Source organism: Cottoperca gobio, chromosome 4 (assembly GCF_900634415.1).
Source record: "Cottoperca gobio chromosome 4, fCotGob3.1, whole genome shotgun sequence".
In the NCBI taxonomy this organism is placed as follows: Eukaryota; Metazoa; Chordata; class Actinopteri; order Perciformes; family Bovichtidae; genus Cottoperca; species Cottoperca gobio.
Window position 1 is genome coordinate 749,553 of NC_041358.1, and position 26,255 is coordinate 775,807.

Below are 26,255 nucleotides of genomic sequence, written 5' to 3' on the forward strand. Positions count from 1 at the left end.
CAAGAAAGAACACAACTATTTGTCAATTTCCTATGGAGCAAATCTACGTCTAATTCATGCGCAGAAAAAAATTAATTGTGGACATATTTCACTCAATTTGGGCTCTTGAATGACATCATTTGTGCACTCAAATGAACAGAACATAAGGTTAAACAACCGTTGACATGTGATTAAGGGACGTCACAGATAACACAGAGACTTTTAACAGGCATACTCAGAATATATCTAAATCCATGTATCTGTGTCCACAATAAAAACTAAACTCTATTGAATCCAAGTTGCTCATTTAATGAAATAATTCATAGCCTGACAACTGTCTGTTTATTTTCCACTGCTGTAGGCTACACAGTGCCACCAACTGCTCAGCAGTCCTCAGACAACCTCCGATGAAGTATCAACTTATTAGAACAACAACTGTATTAAAAAGAGTGTCAGAGGGACAAGTTCAAATGGCATTAAGATTTAGGTGCTTCGTCAGCAAAACACAGCTGACTGCCTGGAAACACTCCTCACATGACGCAGCACACACAACAACCTGGAGCTGCAGCTCCTTCTGCTCCAGTAACCTGAGTGTTAACATTAATACAATTACAAAATACGTAGATATACTTGTGTTTGACATCCTTGCTCTTGAATTATTTTTTTGAGAGTGATTTTGTTACAATACTTGGTTTGTTTTGATTCATAGCGGCTCTATGGAAAGATGCAATACTTGCATAATAATTCAACATGCATTCTTTCTGTAACCTCTTTCTAATACAAACTGGAAATTCATTTTAAAACAGTCCCAACAGTGCTTAAACTTCCTGTTTTAACTTTAACTCGGTCAAAGGTACATTTTCTTATTCCATTAGTTTGTGCACATGAATTATTGAAGACCATTACACCTGCTGGGCTGCCTGTTTTCTGACACTTTTCCTGTTATAAAAGGGTAAAGATTTTAGTGTTCATTTTCCAATAAGGCCATATTCACCCAGTATACACCACACTGTCCACCCTGCAGTGTCACTGTCTGTGCAGAGCTTTTATATCAACTCAACTTTATGCTAAACAAGATCAAAGATGACTTCCAGTTGAAACAAATTTCAGAAAGTTATTATCATTATACTATAATGACAGAAGTCATTGTATGTGTGTGTGTGTGTCTGAGTTTCAATAATCTCGCCAACCCTCGGACCGATCTACTTCCTGCTTGGCACATGTGTTGCTGAGTACCTGAGGGAGTGAAGTGCCCTGTGTGAAGTCATGTGGATCAAGTGCCTGCAGCGGCCGTGCAGCATCGAGAGACCATCAGGGGGAAAGCGAGAAATATACACACATTTATTAGACTGTAATTTAATCCCATGTTCCACTCCCGTCGAGAGGGTCAATTTAGCCCCCCGAGAATAATAGCTCAGGGAAATGTCCGATCGCCGGCACTTAGCTTAATTTAGCTTTCTGACAACGTGGTCCCCTGAACAATATAGTTGAATGGTGTCGGCCAGTCTTAACCTCGACTTTCTTCCAAACCTGGGGCGTACACATTTAATGGGGCTTTGACTTTATTGAGGCCATAAAATGTGACATTTTCATGGCAGCTTTTGCACTCATGATGTATACACTGTAGTGTTGATACCGTAAACGTGTGCATAGACTCACTTCCAAACCAAAGAAGCATGAGCACATCCTGAACGAGCACTGCACTAGTTCATCCTAATACTCAAAACAGTACAATACATTAATCTTTACTCCACATGATATAGTAAAAACAGTCATATCAGTCAGTTAAATGTAATGAAAGACTTTCTCTATATCTTGCATGCATTGCACATTTAAAAAAGCTCTGACTATACAGAAATAGTGGTGATCTGGACTTGCTGTGGAGTATAGAAGTGTTCACAGGCTGCCATTGGGGATGAACCTCTGCAGCAGAGGCTTTTAGCTCCAGCCTCCTGCTGCTGCTGTCTCCCATCTGCTTATTTATTATGCTGTGTGTCCAACACATCTTCTTCTGCAGGCTGCTGGGGTTCCACATTGCTCTCACTAAACTGTTAGTATAAAGCTACAATTTCTGTGATAAAGTTGTCAATGAAAAAAGAGCTCATTGCCTCAAGAACAGATATAACTTCTTTATGTAGATCTGCTGAGGCCATATTTCAGTGCTTGTTGAACTAGTTTGTGCTCTGTTAGTATATGTTGTTATTAAATTCCTGAGTGACTTTAAAGACTTTCCACATGACAAACGTCACAAGGGGAGCAGAATCCTAAAACAGCACCCAGGCACCAGATTACCTTCACCCTGTCCCTCCTGAGAAACTGCTGGTGAGCCAACATAAGCCAAGCCTAATCAAGCCCCCCACTGAGGAGTGATGCCACTGGGTCCATCCTCCTGCAGGGTTACTCACACCTTTACAAGTAAAAAATAAAATCGGTGTCATGCTTGGGATTACACTACAGATTTACTTTCAAATGCATCGGACAGTGATTTGCGGCGAGTGTGAGGACATTTAAGTTAAGATCATTTTATTCATGGTCAAGAATTAACTTCCAAAATTCAACTTGATACTAGAGGATGGTGAATATTTTTGAGACCTGCCTCTTTAAAACTCCTACTCCTTCAGACATTTATTCAATTAGTTTTCTTCTTCCACCTTCAGAGGTTGCTGACCTTTGACAGTGATCTGGGCCGTGGTCTCGATCATGCCCAGGGAGGATATAGCAACACAGGTGTAGTTGGCAGACTGCTGGATGTTGGTGAGCTCCAGGACGTTGCGGCCAATAGGCATCTCCTCCTCCCGGGTCAGCTCCACCTCGCCGCTAATCCACTTCACATAAGGCATGGGAGCACCAACCGCAACGCAGGTCAGGTTGACGCTGCCGCCGGGCATCACCTCGTGATTGGTGGGGGGGATGGAGAAACGGGGAGGCACACGACGAACTGCAGGGGTAAAGAGAGGGAGTGTAAGAGGACACAGAGGAGGGGGGAAGCCCTGGATCACTGACGTCATGTATGACAGGCCTGGTTTGCACTGTGCACCTGTGTGTGTCAACTGAATAACACTTTTACTGTGTCATCATGCTTTTTAGACTATTTCATGGAGAGTGGATGTTTTTCAGCTACCTTAAACTCTTCATTAAAACTGAGTTGGGTTGGTTTTTGATTTCGTCCTGTGGCTTACATGTTATATTAAAGAATGACATAAATATTTTCTAAAGCCATATCGCACGTGACTAGTATTACAAGGTGATTTAGAAACGACCCCCCACTTCTGGGTTTCATGCGGTGGGTTCGCATGGGATAAGCAGCGTCTGTATTTTATTCAAATGTACTGACATTATCCCCCAGATATGATGTCAAACCTCTCATCCAGTTATAATAAAACAACTATATAATATGTATATTTAATATTATAAATATTATAGACCTATTTAAGTATGTTTTATATAATATTTACAAAGATGCTCTGGTGAGCGTGTGAATGGGTCTCCATGCTGTGTAATGAAAAGAGCCTCCTAAATTTGCACCCAAAATGGTGTCAAAACCTTCATTTGTAATTCTATTCCGTTATGTTCTATTCTATATTGTATTTTACAATATTATATTCTTGATCAGGAGAAAGGCAGACTAAAGCCAGGGAAAAAAATTAATACGACCCAAAATCACTGAGATTCCGATTCACACTGGACTATAATCATCACATGTCCTCTGTGTCAATTGCAGCAGAATTTTTGCTTGACAAATTACGGACATGGCAGATTCGAAAAACATTAAAGATCACAGATGACCTCCGCAATTATAACGTTCATCTTCACCAGCATTTTGTCAGGGCCGGGGGGGCCCACAATCCTGAGCTGTACCATTCTAATTCAGTGCTACTTGGATTGGAGGAATTTAACAAAATGAGGATACACATTAGCCTACATCTTAAAAGTAAGTGATATCTTTATTAATGTCAATCTAAACATGATGACTGGTAATGCTTTGAATTATTATGGGGAGGGCAGCACTAGCGTACATGTATTATAACGTGTCACAGAAACACTATATTATACAAAAAGTATCAAAACTCGAAAGGTTAGAAAGGTTTGATACATTTATGATTTATATATCAACTCAACTCTGGTAATTCAGATATAGATATAATATAACGTATATATAACACTTTTGCCATTAGATTTTTTATATAACCTTTAACCCTGGTGTTATACATCTTGGTTTGACCAGTGAACTCCCTGGTGCAGGAACTCTTTACAGTCTGGAACTAACGGATTAGTTTGGATTACCCTCTCAGAGCCCCATGATATTTATATGGCGCTACCTGGTATTCTTCCAACTCTTCTACAGCTACATGTAAATTAGGGTGCACAATGTTCACTTGAAAATGGGGAAAATTGAGAGCCCGTGCCTAAAGCGTGTAGCTGGATTTCTCTGATGTATCTGGGGTTTCCTGCTGGGCCGGAGGGATTAGAATGCACCTGCTGTCTACTGTGCTGCTTGTCTGGAGCACTTCCATCACATCCTGATGCTAAGGCACCGGGTGTACTGGAGACAATACTGAAGGATTCTTCCCTATTGTCAGCTCTCTTCCATAGAAATCTCCCCTAAGTGCTGGGATTTTATTTCACTGCATCTGGTTTAGTGCAACAGTCCTGTGTGAGCATTAAATATGCACTTGGCTGTGTTGCATAAGTGAAGTCCTTGCTCTCTTGACTTAGCCGAGCACAGAGTCATGAAAATCTGACTCACAAAGTGTAATTTAAGCTGCGGGCTGGAATATGGGTGTGAGGAGCTTTACACTGTGGATTAGAGGCTTTTCTAAAGGTTTGGTCTTGGTTTAACCACAGAGTGGGAAGAGCAAGGTTACAAATGCTATCACCCTGGAGCTCAGGAAAAATCAGATGCAGAAGTGATGATGCTAGATTTGAGAACTGGGAAGAAGAATTTGTAGTATGTACAGCGTGTTCGGCTGAACTATAACTGACATAATTCAGTGACTTTTGGAGTGCATGCGTGGCTTAAATCTTACTGTTGTGGAGGAGATAAAGTTTTTTGGGCACTGCTCACAAAAACATTGTCTGCTGGCATGGGAAGCAGCAGGCTCTGTAACCAGATGGCTGGCAGACAACATTTCTGTGGAGGCTGAAGCGCTGGAGAACATGGTGTGGAAGAGAAGGAGGAGAGGAGGCAAAGAGCTGGGAAAGGAGGACAAGATGGACGAGGAAGAGGAGAAGGAGTGGCAGTTCCCCTCTGGGAACTGCTAGGCCAGTTAGGTGGGGGCTCAGGGGAAATGTGTGGTCCCATGTTTGATGCTGCAGAACCCCAATAGCAAAGATGTTTATTTCAATACCATTATTGATCAATGCAATGACACAATGTTACTTCATGCTGAGAATTCTGACTTTAAAAACTCAATATGGAAGACAAATGGTCACCTCTTTATTAGACGTTTTTGTTTATTCTCTGCTGTAATTAGTTAGCATATGACTTCACACAGTCACAGCTTATATAATAGAGTTTCTATTTATTATGTCATTAATGTCATTACGTGATGAATTTTCATTTACCTTATTTGACATGCTACATGACTGATACAAATGGTTATCCAACAGGTATTACAACATATTAAGACTTGTTCATGTCAGTGGATGAACTGCTCGGTGCCTTTAAAAAAAACATTGAATTGTTTTATGTTAAGAGAGTTCAGGGTGGGTTTAACCCTAACATTTGTCGGGAGAATCGGATCATTAAATGGTAGTATATGGGACAAGATCTACATTTTTATCAGGTGCACAGCAAAAACCAGGCCTTGACGTTTCATATCCCCATTGATCTTCCAACACACACAGATGGCCTCTAATCTTCCCAGCCACCTTTGCTTATAATCATTTCAAAGCAAGTTTGGCTTTGACACCTATAAACAAACTTTTAATTGTAATGTTGATGTACCAGGGAAGGATGCAAATAGAAATCCTTAACATTTGATGGTAACAAAGGAGTGACAAAGCTCTGAGAATGTGTGTGTTGGTAAGTGGAAACACTACAGCCAGTAATACATCAGAGATCTTACTGATAGACATCGTAACATTGAAATTACCTGATGATATCCTTGAACACATCAAAGTGACAATAGGTAGGACAATAAAATAGGACGAGTCAGCCTCAGCTGGCCAGCAGTTACATCAGCACTGTTTTTCAAATGTACTGAATCTGAAGATTAGAATGAAACTAGTTCATCTTTAGCAAACATTTCAGTTTTACACAAGTGCAATATGAATTTTGTCTATCGTAGCTTTTCCATAATCCTCTCAGGAATAAAGGAGAAATGTAAGGACAACCTAGCAGTAATGAGCTATGGGAGGTTATTTAGGCTGTAATATGCTCAATGTATCTTAAATAAGATATAATTATATATATAATATAAGTAATTAAGAATGACTATCATTGTGCAACATTCCACAAGTCTTATTCAGCATAAATCCCTCTGTGGTGATATGTACTAATATTAATGTTTACAACTAATCCTACAATCAAAACACTGTCTGTTATTTCACACTTGAACATGTAAACCTGGATTAAGCTTGAATCTGTTCATGTGTATTAAATCTTAGCCTGAGGTGGACCTGTGCAGCCAGCTGTGGTGCCCTCACTCCCTGATATTCAACTCCTTCACTTGGGGCAGGACCCCCTCCCACACCCAAAGGAGCAATACAAAAACCCAGGGTCATTAATATCTGTAAAAACCCTCTCCCACGCTCAGGTGGCGACTCTCAGAGGGGTATGTACAGTATATATAATCATACATATGTATTTTTCATACATATCGGTGCAACTTATCCATCCATTCTTTTTCTGCTGCGTATCTGTCCTCCAGCTCCTCCTGGGGATCCCAAGGCATTGAGACCTATGCTGATTATCAACTGCAGTGCAATTTCTTATATAGATAATTTAATAATTTGAATTTGCTAGTTCAAGTCAGATAACACTGAGATGCTTGCTTGTTGAGGATTATTACAGCTTTACATTCTGATGCTGGATCAATGTGCTGGCCAGCACTGAGGGAATCACCATGTTCTTATATTAGTATGTTAGAAACCATGAAGTTATCCGAGGACATGGAAGATAGTCAAAATGTCAATAGTTAATTGAGTCAGAAGTTAAAAGTGATTATTATTGTTATTATTGCTTCTGTTGGTCTGGACAATGGCCTGATGGATGACACAGGGTGAGACTGAATTTGTCTCTCAGTCGTCATGATGACATTCAGGAGTAACAGATGCACATTAGGAGCAGCTGATAGTTAGAATGCAGACAAACTCATATCTTTATTGGCATGCCAGAGAAAAGAGACGAGAGAAGGAGAGGGAGGGTAGGATGGACAAGTGAAGAAGATTTGGGAGGCCAAGTCCTAATAAAGAGAAAGCTGGAGTTAAAGGAGAAAATAAAAGGGGTGGGTAAGTAAATATCTATATACATTGTCAAGGAAGTCATGCAGCATCACAGGTGGAGAGGCAGCGGCATGCGTACTGCAGGATTCATAGACAGGGATTAAGCATATTAAATTGATAAATACTGTAAATGGCATCTCAAGTAGAAGCAGCTTTTTTCTTCAACTGGACTAATAACATCTCAACTTCAAGTCTAATGTTCACTGTTTCATTTTCCTTTAATTCCATAGTAACAATTCACATTTTTCCTCTTGGTTCCTCTCTAGGTTGAAATTCCACAAAATCTGTGTGGATGTAAAACAGAAAGATATATTTAATAATACTTTCTTCAAGTACCTTGAACAGTACCTGTTTTTGATAGATTTGGTAAAATCTCAAACATTGAAGCCACAAGGACAGTGCACCTCAAACACAGAACAGTTCTGTGTATCCATTCTGTTCTGCCAACATTCTCAGTTGACTTGTTGCAAGGAGCAGTTAACTTGATGTTTTTCAATACATAATAAGATATATCACAATTTAAGATAATTTCTGCTATTTCTACAACCAGCTGCTGCACTGATCTCATTCAGTCACTTTTTCTCGTGACAATTTTTCTGTGGCCATTTGTCTGCAATGTAGCTGGGTAGTTAGCTAGCAATGCAGGAAGACCAATTCTTAGTCCTGCCTGTAAAGCTCTGATTGGATGATTGTTGCACAGGGGCAAACAGACAACGATCACAACAGCAGACCTAAACAAACATTGATGGAGTTCCTCTTTGACTAATATGATAGCCATAATACCAACACATTTTAGTTTTTGTAATAACAAGCTGGAATTTATAACTTTCTCTAATGGCAACATATTTTTTCTTTATAGATTTGTACGATAGTTGTCCATTTTCTAAAATACTGTTGGACCAAATTTCTTTTTACCTCTTTTAATTAATAATTTGAAAGAGACACAGTAAACATTTAGGCAACATGAATGCATTCAAAGTCAGTGAAGGAGACAAATGGAGCAAGATGATGCAACTTCACTGTAGGCAGTGCAAGTTGCCACGGAGGAGCTAACTTCCTGTTGAACTGTTGAAATTTAAATGAGATATTCACCTGACATAAATAATCTACACAATTTCATCTAAAAGTAAACCTAAACCCTTAATTATAATGGCTAGTTTACCATCATCATACCATCGTATCCATTGTGCTTTACAATGTTCCTCGGTTTCATGAAAAGTAATTAGTATCATGTTGACAAAAATAAAGCAATTCAAAGTTTTTTCAGACTTCCTGATTGACAGAAAGGTGACAATGAAGAGCAAGGAGCTTGTGGCGACAAGAAGCATGAAATGTCCTTTGATTAGCAACTTAATTTGGGAAGCAGAAGTGTGAATAAAATCCTTGCAGATTTTACTGCAGAACATAACATCCACTACATGCTGGCCAAAGCATCAATCAAAATGTAAATGACTAGATGTGATGATAACTACACCATCCACATACAGCATTTAGCCGATGGAGACTTAGATTCAAAGCTCTGTAATGCACCAGGAATTCAACCTGTAACCCTGGACAGGGGTGAGAAAGTCTTCATTGTGTCGAAGCAGTTTGCAACATTTCTGCACTGAGCAACAATTCTTATATTCTTTTTTTTTTCTTATCAGGTAAAAAGACACAAGAGATGTACTGACTCTGAATTAAGTGAAATTAGGACGTGTTAAGAAATAATTTAGTTAAACAATGCTAGTTTACATAAACTTACCCATTCAGCCTGCATGTGATACTCACCAGAGTATCTGAATTTTGATTCATCTCTAGTCGGTTAGTGGAAATGTTACACCTTCAGCTCTTGAAGACACAAGTCATGTCTTAGATAGCAAATGTTTATTGTTTAAAGCTGATTTTGTATATGGTTATACTCCTCCAATTAAATTTTTCCCCATGCTTACTGTGTCCAAAATAACAGATCTAATCTGTGTGATCTAATCAAGGGTGGTGACGGCCTAGTGGCTAGTGGTATTCTTTAATAAATTGTGGTTTGATTGGATTATACATGATTACATTTGTCTTTTCAGGTGAGACTTAACACAGGCTACAAAATACATTGCATTGCAAAATTATGCCTTTTGAAAACTATATTAGAAACCATTTACTTTTCTTTACATGTCCTCTACCATTATCCTTTCATTGTCCTTATTGCAGCTTTCGAATTCAAAGCCACTTTACCTAGTGTTACAAAAAATGGCTAAAATGGCTTGATGAAAACTTGAGCACTTTTTAATAGTGGAAGTTGAAATTACTTATACGATCTCTTGTACTCATGCAGCATCTCGCTATGTATTCTCTGACTTCAGACATTGCCATTGTCAAAACCATGAAGATACAAGAAAAGCAGTTACTGTAAAACATAAGATGACCGACAAGCTGCACTACAACTAGAGCAGCTAGGGCCGCAATGCTCTCCAATAGTATTTCACTCCTCCTCAAATTTTGAGCTCCTCAACATTCTGCTATTAATGATCAAGCAGTAAGAGTCTTTGAAAAATACATATTTGAGGCTATTTTGTTCTCTTAGAGAGTCTAGCTTTCTCTGAGACACAGATAAGAGGAGAGCATGGGAAAAGCAGTGAGCTCAGAGGCTGATGGTCAGACAGCAGATGAGAACTGGGACAAGCCATGCCTTTGTGTTAGCCAAGACAATAACAACATAATCAGCATGCTAGAGAGGACATCATAGCACTGACAACATTTTTGAGTCGCAACATTTTGTGAAGTGAGCACAAACTCAAATTATGTTGTGGGCATAAATTATGTAAGAATTATGTTCCTTCACCAGGAAAGGTATGAGGTTTGTGACAACAGCACATAACAAGACTTTTGTCAATGTTCTGTTAAAGAGTAACCAGACCTAACAAATGGGTACAAGACATTACATGTAATGGTGAAAACAGGATGCTGAACTGCCTAATTTATAATCCCTCGTCTTTCGAATTCCATGCCTCCGCTGTAACTAATTGTTCTATACCGTCCTCCAGGTCCTTTAGGGGAGTTTTTTTGAGGAATTGGACGTCCTCCTATCTAACATCCCTGAAAATGGCCCTCCATTCGTACTTCTCGGTGACTTCAACATACAGTCAGAGAAGTCAACAGACTAATTATTTCTCCTATCTTCTTTTGATCTCTCCCTGTTTCCGTCCCCACCAACTCACAAAGCTGGCAACCACCTCAACCTCATATTCACCAGAAACTGCTCTACCTCAAACCTTTCTGCAACCCCACTTCACATCTCTGATCACTTTTTCATATCCTACTCTCTCCCCCTCTCCCAATCTAAGAAACCTAACTCCCCTAACACTGTACCATTCCGCCGTAACCTTCCCTCCCTCTCTCCCTCCTCTCTTGCCTCAGCTGTCCTCTCGGCCCTCCCTTCATCTGACTCCTTCTCCCTCATGCCAACTCTGCCACAGACAGTCTCCTCTCTACTCTGTCCTCCTCTCTGGACTCTCTCTGTCCTCTCACTTTGCGACAAGTTCGCCAGTCCCCTCCAGCTCCATGATTGGATGTATGCTGACAGAACCATCCTACGGGCAGCTGAAATAAAATGGTTGAAATCAAAACATCCTGACAACAATCTTGCCTTTCAAACTCTTCTCTCCTCTTTCTCTTCCTCTATTTCTGAAGCAAAAGGCACTCCAGTCTAAAATTCTCCAATCCAATAAACTCTTCTCTATCTTCTCCAGCCTCCTCGAACACTCAACAGATTCTGTCTATTCCCCTGTCTGAAACCCAGGTGGAGGCACGGATCTCTGCCTGGCATTCAGACAAGCAGAGATTTGTGTCGCACACGACTCAACCTTTTATCTGGGGTAATTTGGGAGCTGGCTTATGTCAACCTGGAGTATTCAAATATCCCTGCATGTATTTTGCATCACCAAGCGGTGATGAGAATGACATGACCCACACTGAAAAATGACACTGTAACTGTTTCTCCAAAATTATGTTTTTTTTTTTTAGATATTTTCTCTGGAGAGAAATTAACTGTTAAGATTTGGAATTTGTGGAGAACATGTCAACATTTGCTCCAAAGTTTTCAGGGATGTGAGGAATCAGTAGCTGAGCAATACCAGCTGGTCAGCATCTGTGGTTATTCCAGTGAGAACAGGAAGATCACTGAGATTTAATAAAGATTTTAGAAATATATTATCTGTTGCTGCCAAATTATTCTGTCTGAAGGTAAAGTTAAGGTTATATTCTTTATAGGCCGGTGTGAACTTTTGGTTCCTTAGATGTATAGATCAGCATTAACACTGTTGTCCCAACTGAAAATTAAACATTAATTGTCCTGTCCTTTGAGTTTAACATGACAAGTTCTGACTCCTAAAATCATTCATTGTAATCTTGCTGTAGTCTGTATTAATAAAGGTGTAGAAGATGAAGAGGAACCCTCGGCAACTGAAATTACTTCTCTCACTTTGCAATGTTTGGAGTTTGGTCACTTAAAAAAAAAAAGAAAAAGAAGAAATTGCTCCTCACACAGTTACTATCTACCACAGTTTGGCTGCAGTGTCACGTCCTCTGTATAATTCTTTCCTGGTGGGGAAATGTAATTTGTTTGTGCAAAGGCACATTGTTGCCATTTAAGACATGCCCATTTCACAACATTTCAGATGAACAAGCTGCATGGAGCAACATGTGATGTGGTGCAAGGCAGCATATACTCTAGCGTGGGGGTGGGAGGGGGGTGCACTGCAGGGTTAGGGTCCTGAGAGAGAGGCCGGGACGGGCCTGAGGCGCCTAGCAAGATGCTGGCGCAGCACGGCTCCAGTCTGCCAGGCCTTGGCTTTAGGAGGGTAAAGAGTGAAAAAACCAACCTTCCCGTTGATCTGAGTGGTGAGATTTGGATTGTATTTTTTGATGACGGGGTGCAATGATGATGGAGGGATTTAAGATAAAGTGAAAAATAAAAAATAAACAACAAGAGGGGAAAAATAAGGAGTAGGAGGAAGAAGACAAGGAGAAACAGAGAGAGTAAAACAGGCAAATATCTGCTTATCCATTAACGAGAAAATCACAGTAGAGAATGTAGCCTGTGCAGTGAGGTGACGAGCAAACAAACACACACACACACACACACACACACACACACACACACACACACACACACACACACACACACACACACACACACACACACACACACACACACTGTATGGCACGTAACAATGCAGTGAAAATGCAGATCACACACATGCAAAGCAAAGGGCCATGAAGGAGACACCCAGTAAGATCATCATTACTAATCTAACTGACTATAAAAACAGAACTATTGCAGTCAGCACCCACACATATGGACATACAGAAGCAGACACGGACACAATTACACGTTGCCCTCCCTGTCCTTAACTTTGCTGCAGTGTTTAAGCACCAGAGCCTGTGCATTAAGGAGGTTGAGTCTTGCTGACAACCACACTTCATTAAGCACACAAAGCAGACAGTGTGTTACTGCCCACATTTATTCTGCCCATTGACTCTGAGCGAGCTCAGGCACTGAGCCTTGAAATCAATGAGCGCATAAAGATAGCCCTTGATTGCTCAAACACTCACCTTGGAAATTAGTACTTATTTTACCATAATACTGCATTCAAGGAGCCCACTGAGACTGTGCTCGCTGTATATTGGTTGATGGCATACTTAAGTATTACTTACATGTTTGCAGTTTGTGATGTTTCTTCTGGCATATCATAGCATGATTTATCAATGCCTTGTTTCTACCCCCCCCATCATTAATTCAGTCTTAGTCACTCTTTGTTTAAATAACATTTAGTTTTAAAGGTGTTTTCCTTTTAATGTAATTTTCTCTAAATGTAAAAACACAAAGTACTACATACTGTACTAAAACGTTATAATGGAGCCTTTTGTGTTAAAGTGTTGGAGACTTCTATCAGTGTTTAAAAGCGATATCAACATTTTTCTCTCTTAACGATTAAGTTGACCAAGACACTCTCTGTTCTAAGTAAATGGAAAATGGAAAATGGACTGCATTTATATAGAGCTTTACTCACTCAAAGCGCTTTACAACACACATTCATTCAGAGGCAGAGTACCATACTCTTCGGCAGTGATAAACATTCGCACATCAATGGCCAGGCCACCAGTAGCTGGGGTTCAGTATCTTGCCAAGGACACATTGACATATTCACTACAGGGGCTGGGCATGGAACCACCAACCCTCTGACCTGACCCCACTACCTCATGAGCTGCAGCTGTGGCTCAGGATACAGAGTTGACTGACTCTGACTCTGTATGAATGTGTGTGAATGGGTGAATGCTGACATATGTTGTAAAGCGCTTTAAGTAATCGCAAAGATTGGAAAAGTCCACATCCACAAACACATCCTCTCACAAACAACAGAGCAAACTTAAAATACTTTCTCACATGTCCAATAGAAGAGTTATAAACAAAGCAAAGCACATTATACAATGAAAAACCATTGCAGTCATGTCTCGATAGAAGGATAAGCATTTGAGAGATGAACAGAAACATATACAGTCTGTGTATATGACTGACAGGTGAGTGGAACAGGGATCTGGACCAAATGCAAAGAAAGATAAAGACTTGAAAAGCTGAAGAAGAATATGATGAGAAATATAGATAATGAAAAAGAAGCCACACACACTTTGGTAACATATGGCATGTTGCAGTGTTTGCTCAGATGCCAAACTGTGAGATGAAAATGCAGACATAAGCTACCAGCACACCTGGAGGGGTTAAAGGTTAAAGCAACACATACAGCAACCTTGAAAAGAGAAGCACAAATACCAAATCATTTACAAATCCAGTTGTTGGCTACGGCTCTGTATGGTTTAGTGGAGGATGATTCTTGTGAAAAAATATGAAATATATACAACATTTTATTTTAAACAACTGCAATACTTTTCTTTAACAAAATAGCTATGTGGACACAGCGAACAAAATATCTTCAAAATTAAGTATTTCTTTTTTTGGACAGATTCTTGGAAACTGATGCATCTGTACATCTGCTCACACACACACACACACACACACACACACACACACACACACACACACACACACACACACACACTAATGCACACACAAGTCAATCCGGACCTAGCATATCGTATGAAGACAACGTTATGAAGATGAACATTTTCTATTTTGAAATGTTGTTTTTATTGATAAAAGGTTGTTAGGTACGTCAGATATATAGTGTAGCTGCAAATCATTCACAGCAATCCTATTTATTATGACATATTCCCCTATCACTGCCTAGTTTACGCATTAACGTTACACCAGAGAGTTTGCTATGAGCTCCTAAATACTACAGATTGTGTCTCGTTTGGCTACACAATTTGTTCAACTAAATGTAGTTGCAAGCACTAGTCTGAGTAAGAAACTGTCTGAGCTGTGTCGTAGGTTACAGCCGCTGAAGCTTTATGTACTACTGTATGTATGTATGTGTGTGTGTGTGTGTGTGTGTGTGTGTGAGAGTGTGTGTGTGTGTGTGTGTGTGTGTGTGTGTGTGTGTGTGTGTGTGTGTGTGTGTGTGTGTGTGTGTGTGTGTGTGTGTGTGTGTGTGTGTGTGTGTGTGTGTGGATGTGTGGATCTGTGTAGGCAATGAAGGATAAAACGCCTCTTTTACAATCTAAGTATGATATTTCATATGCTTTAGGGCTAAGGGGTTATAATGACACTGGGCCAAAATGACATTGACATTGTGTTTAAGGGAAACTGCATCAAAGAGCATTATCAATAAAAAAAGTCAAATGAACAATGAATAACGCAGTAATGAATCACCCCTATGATTTGAAAATTGCCTTTATGAACCTGATATTGGTTGAGGCTAATTGAGTTGTTTGTTGACAAGACCTGATTATGAGAAGCCCAGAGGCTTGCTTTCACCCTGTTCCACTGGAGCCCACTTCTGGGGGAGTTTCCTGCCTGTCTTCTCTGATAGAGGACACACAATGTTGAATGGTGTCAGCTTCTCTTTGTTGCAAGACTCAACATGTAAGCCTCCACCTCCCTAAAACAAAGACGCAGAACCGCAGCCAACCTCTCTTTCACCCCTGGCGAGTCAAAACACCCCCCCCCCCACCCTCACCGTGAGGTTAGACAGGTCAAGCAAACTAACAGGGCATTGGAGCAAAATACATAAATCACCTCCCAGGAGACAAAGATAAGACAGAAAGGGAGATAGAGAGAGCAGGAAATGACAGTGTGAGTGGACAGGTATCAACAGGCTTGACTTTCACTGCAGTTGAATCCAGGGAGCCAGCTTTCCAGTGAGCAGTCAGGAGGCAGAGTATCAGGCGGAGGAAGTGACGAGAGAGGATCTTACTATTGGAGGCGGATCTTGGAATGGCAGCGGGGAGGGGTTGGTCGGGGTCAAGAGGGATCTTACCTCGGACATAAAGGTTAGCCGGAGCAGAGTAGCGAGTCCCGGCGCTGTTCACTGCCACGCACTCGTACTTTCCCTGGTCCGACTCCTCGCTGTTCTCGATCTGAAGAGCTCCTGGGGAGGAAGTCACAGTTGAGGTCTGCACCACACACATTCAAACAACACACACACACAAGAATGGTGGTGGAGTAATCTGATTCATACGCGCACACACACAAGCACACTAGTCCTTAGCCGTCCATATCCCTGCCTTAATAAACCCAAATGTGATGCTGTGATGTTTTCATTCCACACCTATAACATTATTTTTGTTTATTATTAAAATACACTATATGATCCACAACTTCTGTCCAACTCACTTATGTCTTGTAATAGTGTCTCCCTAACACAGTAATTGAAAATCAGAGCAACAAGGCTGCAGTTCAGAGCCAGGTGAAGCCGCTGCGCTCCACCGACTGCTGAAGCTTAAAGGATAAGGCTGGTATAATTCTTACTCTACTCTAGTGAATGTGTAATAATCTACAGTTGACAATAGTTTTACAGAGACTCTAGCATGGCTGTAGAATGTTAGTCTGGACATTATTTATCTTTTTTGGATGACACTTTATCTGACATTTATGAGCCATTCTTAGAGCCAATGAGCTTGGGGCTGAGAGCCACAGAGCGGGCAGGGAAATGGACAATTACTTAAACACACACTAGCACACTGACACATTATTGGTTTGAGGTCATTTTTTGTTGTTGACAATAAAAATAACCCCAACTTTATCCTTTAATGCAGGATAGGAAATTATCTAAATGCTCATTGGCTCAGATGTTTCAAATAAATCCTAACATTTTATATTTACTGTATGAAACAGTCTGTATGCTGTATGTGACATTGTGATATTACCCCCTGAATCAGAGAAGTCTTTCACTTCAAAGACTACATACTGTAAATGTGTTGATATAATGTTATTCCATAGCGACAGTCTGTGGTTTTTCATTTTAAATGTCAATTAAAAGTGAAAGAAGGCAGTGGTTGAACACAAGAGAAACCTTGTGGAGCAGACTTTGTCTCAAAAGCTTTCAGCAAAGTGTCTTTGGATGCTTCAGATTTCAGATGCTTTTGCAATGTGACAAGGAGATCATGCAGAGAGAAACATGCAATACTTGTCTCAAACATAAGATGCAATGTTGATGTAATTAAAGAGCCATAAATTATGCTATATTTTTGTGTTTCAATTAGAATACCCTTTATCCCCTAACCCCAACGTCCACTGTGGTCTCAAGGCAGAGAATACAATCCTGAAATGCAACATGGGATGGGTTTGTAACACAATGTTCAGAACTAATTTAAGAAATAAAAAGAAAAGAACAATCACAGGTTGAAGTAATGTCGGTGTAGCCACGTCCTAAATATATATACTAAATATATTTATTTTTAAGAAAATAAAAAATAAAACTTACCTGACACCATGATTTAAATCCATTAATTTTATACAATTTCATAGCATTTATAGAACATTTGATATTCAGTTAATTAGAGTTAAGTAGAGAGGTTAGATTGGACATAGAAAACACTTTATGTTTTTTTGCAATCATAGATAATGGCTGTGACTGTGACAAACATCATGCAGTTTGCAGTGGACAATAAGAAATGTGAAAAATGAAAGGTTAGAAATGTACATATTTCAGAATACAATCCTGAAATGCAACATGGGATGGGTTTGTAACACAATGTTCAGAACTAATTTAAGAAAGAAAAAGAAAAGAACAATCACAGGTTGAAGTAATGTCGGTGTAGCCACGTCCCTGATGGATCTGGAGCAGACAGTGAGCCCAGAGATGGAGAAGGAACAACCTTCATCTGCGAAGCATGTCCTCAAAGTATTCTCTCTCACATACACACTATGTAAGTAAGCATTCCTCCTACATATCACATAACATCATGTCAAACTGATAATAAAAGAGCTGTGTATCTTAACAGTCTCCCATTAGGAGTCAGTCCAATCCTCACCCTGTTGAGTTTTGAAGTGTGAAGCAGCCTGTGCAGCGGCAGCTGCATATCTTTCTCTATTTACATATTTCAAACAGTCCACTTTGTGATGATTGTCATTGCACATTCAGCACCTCTGCATCGCCTTTCAGGAGAATTTATTTAATTCTCTTATGAGAATTGCAAACGGATGCTGATTGGAAGTCTGCTCTGACCTCTTGGCATGACAAAGGTAAATCAGTGGTGCCAGAGAAGGTGTGACCTCTTACAGATGAAGCCCTAAACAAAATGTTAGAGGCTTACAAAACTTCCTCTGCCCTTGGGACGTTGAGCCTTCAATAATGGAGCATGAGTTCCCTCTCTGCAGCGTGCAGACAGCGTGCAGACAGAGAGGTTAAACCTTTACACCTTAATGACAAGCACTTTGTAGACTACTAATTATTCAAGGGGGACGTTACACCTTTCACACCTAACCTGATTGGTGAAGTTCGCCCATTTGATTCGGTTTGTTCAGGATGATTGAAAGCTGTCAATCAAAGTCTGGTCCGGACCTAAACACTCGACTAATACCATCTGAAAAGGTTTAATAACAGCTATGTCTGTATGACCTCACTATGTATGCAAATCTCACATAAGATGCTTTCTTCACATTCTAAAGTTGTGTCCTGATAGTATGCACGAAGGGCATGTCACAATATAGCAGCAGTGTCTTTTAAAGCTGTTTACAATGTGGGTTGTTATGCAACATGGGCTTCACACTGTGCTGTCAGTGCTGCTTTCACACTGTGAAGGTACAAGCCTACTCTCCTCTCAGTGTAGCTTTGTAGTGTTTGTAGACCTATAGGGATACTGTATGTTTATGATACGTAATGTTGGATATACTACCCAAGACCACCATGTACTGTAGAGGTGAGCCAGAGACAACCTTTCTGATTTGGATGGCTGAGTTTGATAGATTGAACAAACTGTACCAAACACTTTACAGAAGGCGTGAACACAACCAAACTAAGGTTGGCTTGCTAGTAGACATCATTTATGTTCCCTGGTTTATTAATGTAATCATTTCCCAACAGACATATTTTTTTATCTAAATGTTGTACTTTGATTGTCGGACTTGATTTGTAAATGTTATTTGTAAGCATAGTGCTAACACTTTGTTAGCCCATAGCTGCTTGTAAATCAGTTCTTAAGTTGTCGAAGTAACATTGTCACTACCAAGTGTGTACCTGTCTATTGTTTTCATCTCTTTCAAGACCAGACACGCTTCTGAAGAATATGGTGGAGGCAGAGAAAGTGGACAGAGAGCTGGAAATGGGACATACTTAAGTGACAGGAGGTGAATGCGATGGAGGAGAGGGGGCAGTGATGAGGAGAGGAGGATGAGTAAACGTTTTCTGTACCCAACATTCTTACCTCTGATTGGTGTACCACCTGGTGAGGTAATTTGAATGCAAACAAGATTAGAGATAATCATTAGCATAAAGAGAAGAAAAAAAGTGAAACAGAAAAACAAGAATGGCAGGAGAGCAAAGAGAGGAAATACAGCAGAGATGCTATTCTCACCCTGTTTAAGGAAAAACTTGCCCATAAATATGTAAGGTATTATTTAATGTTTAATAAGTCAAAGTGTTAGCCTAGAGTGAGAAATTCAAAATCAATTCCTTAAATGACAACTGTGCAACATGTATTCTTGGTGAAAACCATTGTCTTCTATACAAATGTGTGTTATATTCCTCACAAGCTCTTGATAAGCATAACATTGTTTCAATAATGTATGAATTCATTCCCCTAGCTACATCTGCCAGTCTGTCATTTGGGCTTCACATGGTGATTTTTTGCGTAACACAATTCAAAGAAACCTGCACTCGTGTCCTGGAATACACTGTGATGCTGCTGCCTCAACGGTGGATCATTGTACTATCACGCTCCAAAATTTGCATAATATAAATGTATTTTTACAGTTGTCATATAATTTGGAACATCTAATCTTCTGCAAGCATGTTCCCTGTGCACTATTTAGGGCTGAACGATTTCAGGTAAATATGTAATTGCAACCAATATTCCAATGGCAGTTTTAATCTCTACTATTTTCTATGAATTAAGCATAAAGCAGTTTAGTTAGAGTTACAATGGTACGGTACCATGCACACACTAATCTTGTTTCCATGTGTAATTAGAAACTATAAGTAAAGAGTTATTCTGTGTCTAATGAATTGTAAAACTGACTTGTTTTCTATAGAAGAATTTACCAATGAAGTTTGAAATGAAGCTTTACAACTTTACAACTCCCGAACTACCCAGTGGTGACTTGTCTGTTGTGAAGTCGGTTGAGCTATTTCGGTTCCCCCTTGGATTCCATCTTAGATGGGCAAGAAACTCTTCTGGTTAAATCATCTGTTCAAAAGATGAACAACTGCAGCATCTGTTTTGTTTGATAAAAAGCCCAAGGTACCATCTGGTGTAGATAAAAAGTCTGGGGAAGAAGGTAACTACAACTCAAATGTGCATTGCATCCTATTGTGCGCACATTGCAAATCATTTCATTTCTCAAAAACAAAGTTGAAATAATTAATACTTCCAGAACAACTCTATTGATGTCGATTATCCAGATCATTTGATGAAAGAAAGTCCCAGAACTTTGGTGTTTTTGCACTAAAAAAGTCTACTTTTGGCTTTCTCACAGAATTAACTTGAATCAGCTACAGTTGAGTTACTTGCTGGCAGCAGTTGCCATTATAGTTGCAGAAAATTCTGGGTCATCAATTAAACCTTTCACCTCCTACAGCTTGTTAAGACACTATTAATTACATATAATTATAATATATATAATTAAAATCTCTTGGGATTTGACAAGCACTCTCAAATTTAAATTTTATAATGCTTAATCGTTCAGCCCTAGTACTATTCATGCTATTGACACAGGAGTAGTGCTCCTTTAACCTAGCATATCCCTGGTGTAGAGGACCTTTAGTAAGTGGCACCATTTGAGCATATCCGATCATATGCAGAAAACAGTAGAGAGATGGATGGTTACTATGCAGATGCCACCGATCTGAATAATAAACCAAGCCACTCTTCAGGTGATAAGAAGACAAAGAACTGTCAGATAGGTGGTGAGAGATAGCAGAAGGGGGGCCCTGGAAGCTGTGTGGCCCCTGGGGTCTGATGAAGGAGGCATCAGCAGCTTTCAGAGGGCCAGGCTGGGCAATACTGAGACCTGCCATGACTTCCCTCCTCAGCGTTCTCACAACTGGAAGAATCCAGATCATGACAGGTTTTGGGGTTTCATTGAGAAAAATAATATGATTTATTATATTTTCACAATGTCTGGATTGTTTTTTTTCTTTCTGTACTAGTGTAATGGATTGGCCGTCCTCATATTCAATTTGGAACATCAGAGCAACATCAAAGTATCAGACTGACGAACTGGTGCGTGGTGTGAAATGCAACAGATGCATCCAGCATTTGTCCATTTTGCCTTTTCCAAGCAGAACTAGGGATCAGCGTCACATGGAGGGGCTCTGCAGGTAGAGAAGGTTGTCACCACTAATCACATGGTTGGCGGTTCACAGGCTCCTTCTCTCTACATGTCGAAGTGTCCTCGAGCAAGACACTGAACATTGCATGGTAGCCTGCTGCCATCTATGTGAGTGTGTGTGAATGGGTGAATAAGAGGCAAAATATAAATGCAGTCCATTTACCATGGGAATGTGATTGGCTGTTAAAGCAAACCTCCATTGATTTTATACAGCAGGGGACGCTTTCGTGAAAGAGCAGTAAAACAGATGTCAAGATCTGTGATAGACACATTTAGGTGATACTGTTGCAAATGGTTTAGCGTGTTTGACTGCTTAAATATTCAGAGACACACACAGTTTCCATCCTTTTCATCACTCCCAAACAACAAATCTAAATAACATCAGACACTCCTCCAGCTCTGGTTTCTCATTTATGTTTACCATACTGATGACACTCACTATGAGACACACATCCAGGGGCTAATCCCACTAACATGGTATAGCCAACAGACAGAAATGGTCCCCCTCTCAAAGCCATGAGAGTGCAACTCTCACTTCAGAATTCATCACCACACTTTCTGAGACCTAATAACATCAAATTAGCATAATGTGACATAAATGATCAGCTAAATAATTCCTATCAAAAAGAAGATAATCACTTACTGAGGTAAACATCCTTTTTTGAACGATTCAGAATAAATGGCAATCTAACACTCCTTTATATAATGAATTCTATTGAAACAAATAAATGGAATAATTGTGGAGTACTGACTTTGCACACGGCTATATATTTCCCTTTCCTTGTGGGGCACAGGATAACTCAGAATTTTTATTAAAGAAAGTCAGCCATCTGTGCTTGGCTACTGTGGGACTGCATGTGGCGACAGTGCCTATGAAACAAATTGAAACAAATTGCCATTGTATTTGGTTAATAATACATGGCATGTTTGTCCTTACCTAAGGCTCAGGCTGTGACTTGGGGAAATCCTCAGAGTGGACTTCAAAGCCATTGATATCCTGGAGCCTGTCTCTTAACCTTTCCTCTCTGCCTGTCTTGAGATGAGAGCAGCCACAGGAGGGGCCCTGGGCCCTCAATGATGGCAGATGTGCTTCTTACTCCCAGTGCAAGGGCTGGCAAAGAAAGTTTGGCCCTGGACAGCAGTTCCTATGTTGTGTAGGTGCTTGCATATTTTGGCAAGAAGTAAACATTTCTATTTTCTCACAGAAAGTGAGAGAAAGGGCAGCTGACGGGGTGTATGGAGCTTGGTTGTTCTTCTGCAAGCTGCTGGGGCTGGTTTTGAGAAGAAAGATGCCCTATCTGCTCCTCTGGATCCTGGCCACCTCCTCACAAAGCTGCTTCACATGGCTGCCTCAGCTTTAACATTCATCACTGTCTGTTAAGTGTTAAGCACTGTTGGCACGCCACTGTTCCCACACAGGTGGTGCTCAAGCAATTACTGCAATCTTTGATATCCTGCTCAAAGTCTAGCCATTTATTTCCATCATAAGCTTATCATGTGTTTTTTACGGTCTGACAATTAAAAGCAAGATCAACCTTTAGAACTTTCACCACTCATCTAATCATTGTTATTTTTGATGTAACTGATACAATTTATTTGTTGTGCATTGATACCTCTCAACCTGAACTGTAAAGCATACAAACATGATCATTCAGCTGAGGGTTTCATATGGCCGTGATTTTCTAAATGTTCTCTGCTTTGTTTGCCTTTTTCCAAGAGATGCATACATATAGGTCAGCAGCTAAGTGCACCGGTTGCTGAACAGAGACTTGTGTGTGAACAAGATGTTTGCTTTACCTGAACGCAGCTGTTTGATGCGCCCGTTGCTGCTGCTGATGTCCACTGGTAGGAAGTCTTTGAACCAGTAGATCTCTGGGTCAGGGTTGCCGCTGGCTGCACACAGCATCGTAGCAGTACGTGTTCTCTCCACCACCTTCAGCTGGGGCCCCATGTCTATGGTGGGGAAACCATGAGGGATCTGGTCTTCTGTGACAAACACAGAGGCAAAGAAACATTGGCACTGTGAAAGCTGTGATAAGTGGATGATGTCAGTTAAGCCTTCAGTCAATCATCATGTGTTCTTCAGCCAAGACCCTGTGGTGTGAGATGTCTCTGCTCATCCCACAACCTTGAGCTTGTGAAATTCTAACATAGTGAAATCTAGCTCTAATGTAAATATTGCTGGGCCACTGCATGACTAATCCTTCTATGGAATTTCTCATCATGGATCTGTGTGAGCGAGAGCAATGCAATTTCACCCTGAGTTGTATGTTTTCTGAAAGAGAAAGACCCCAACCATGTATACATAATCTGAAACGCTTAGTGCGGTCAAATTCTAGTCCTGCCAATTTATGTATGAAACATAATAAAATCATGGTCGGAAAATCCCATTCCACACCTGTGTCCATGTTGCTGAGGACGGACACAGCAACAGTCAGAGCTTCACCCAGCTCATCACATAATCATCAGATTCACACTTTTTTTTAGCATCAAAAAGAATCCTGTGGAGGTTGTCTGTGCTAACAGTACGAACAGGTACTGCTTATTGTTCATTCAACATGGCTTTTTCCCACCACACATTCTAACCTAGGTGTAAGATTTGACCCTCATCTGACCTTTGACACCCACATCAAACATCTGTGCAAGACCTCCTTCTACCACCTCAGGAACATTGCAAAACTCCACCCCTCACTCTCCCTGTCAGATGCTGAACAACTCGTCCACGCCTTTGTCTCCTCAAGGTTGGACTACTGCAACGCTCTCCTCATCGGGATTCCAAGCGGGAGCCTTCAAAAGCTCGTCTCAAAGCCCTTGAGATTGCTTTTAGCTTTGAAAGGCGCTTTATAAATACAATTTATTATTATTATTATTATTATTATTATTATTATTATTATTATTATTATTATTATTATTATTATTATTATTATTATTATTATTATTCCTTGTGGCTCCTTTGCTATGTTTATGGTCTTTAGAGAATACAGAATTTTACATAATCAACCTCTGTTTACATGTCTCTCCCTAGTATTTGAACAATCCTTCCTAAAATGCAACTGCTACAAGGAGAGATGGGCACCTTGCAAACACTTGCACAAACTGCCACTTCAGCCTCGTGCAACTGTTACAGCACGTGTTTGGGACACTTCTGTGACTGCGAACCAAACTCAATTCATACCTGTATATTTTTGTTTCAGCATGGTGATTTAAAAAATGAATCTTACTGTCAGTGTTGAGGAGCTGTGATCCTCAGTAGCTCTGCACAACAGCAGGCTGCTGCCAGATGTGACATAATGACAACTGAGGGATTTTATGATCGACACTCGAGACTCGCATTCCTGACTCTTTACTAGAAAGACTGCAATCATTAGAAATGATGGTAATGGTTATATGGCTGCAAGGACATCAATTAGTCTCTGCTACAACCATACAACCAATTTCTCATTCTGAATTTTTTTTTATTCACTGGCAATTGATAGTTAAATTGCGGAAGCAAACGCTCACATTCAAAGCTTGAACACAGTGAAAATGAAACTAAAATTGATGTCTAATGACTGAGAATTTCCAATATAATCAAAAGGGTCATAATAGATTACATGGAAAAGCCCGGTAAGAAAAACTATAGATATATACTCTTCACATTCATTATTTAATTGAGGAGGCGTAATCTGAATGGTAGTGTGTGGGGCTGAAGGTTGTTGGGCATAGAGGCATCTTGTAGATACCAGGGGGACAAAGAGCTCCATAACCAGCCCAGAGTGATAAATGACCAGTGCCATCCATATTGGTTAAGCAACAACACACCCAGCAACAGCTTTCTTATTAATAATGTCTAACATGATGTCCAGACCCTACAAATGATCTATGTCATTACAGATCTACCCTTATTCTTTTCCATATTGAGCTTTTCCATCTTGGTCATTTTCATTTAAGCTCTACAATTTCAGTTTTTTCAATTTGACTTTATATTTTCAGTGTGCTTATTTATTTATATATATATATATATATATATATATATATATAATATATAATATATTTGATGATAACTGTTACTTTCTCCTTGTAGAGTGGTACATTTCAGTATGCAGTGTGACAAGCTCCCTATGCCACACTGGCAGCCTCTAATAAAGAGCTTAGAATGGGCTGCGGGGAGAGGAGGGAAGAATCTGTGGTGACAGATAAAAAAAGAAACTCCTGGTAACAAAGAAGAGGTGACAGCGAGGTTGCCTGGAAGCTGGTGGAAAAATAGCCTCTTCTGGCGTTTAATGAGTCTCAAAAGTCACACATAAAAACAGTTGCGTGCACGTGATACGAGAGCAAAGAACATTTTCAATAAATGTAATTTATATAGCGCTTTTCGAGACCTCAAAGCCGCTTTACAATAGTAGGGGAAGTGGGGGGAGGGGTTTGGACGAGGGAAGAAAGGGAAAGAGAAAAGGAAAAATAAAAATAATAATAATAATAATACACTTAACAATCTTTTCCTGTGATGTCAGTATAAGGCTACTTGCATATTGTGCTGGTCCTCGGGCCTGCTTGTCTCTTGCAGGTTCATGTAAATGGTGGGCGTCACCTTAAAAGAGACCATCCATGCACTTTGTTTAGTTCCTTTATAATAAATGTTTCACTATTCACTCAGACAACTGACCTTACTGACTTCCACACTCATCTCGAAATGGAATTTATTTTATGTATTGTAAAACAAGCTACTTAATTTAGAAAATAAGTTACTTTAAGTGCAGTGTTGGTGTTTATTCCTTTATCTGCCATTGTCCAGGTCTCGACAATATAGATGCCAGGAGCTGCATTCATTTAACATCTTGAAGGTAATATTATCTCCCAAAGGGATGATTTAGGAGAAATGCTTGATAATCCTTTCCACTGCAGGAACTTAACCCATACCCAGGGAAAT

General features: G+C 40.0%; 1 protein-coding gene across 1 annotated transcript in view; it reads right to left on the reverse strand.

The window, feature by feature from the left end:
* ptprfa (protein tyrosine phosphatase receptor type Fa) overlaps positions 1 to 26,255 on the reverse strand; it is a 238,747-nt gene that overhangs the window by 120,654 nt on the left and 91,838 nt on the right. The window contains exons 5-7 of the mRNA XM_029429417.1: positions 23,144 to 23,332; positions 15,834 to 15,944; positions 2,648 to 2,917 (exon numbers count right to left, since the gene is read on the reverse strand). Of these exons, the coding sequence (XP_029285277.1) occupies positions 2,648 to 2,917; positions 15,834 to 15,944; positions 23,144 to 23,332 (570 nt within the window). The remainder of the gene's footprint in view (positions 1 to 2,647; positions 2,918 to 15,833; positions 15,945 to 23,143; positions 23,333 to 26,255) is intronic.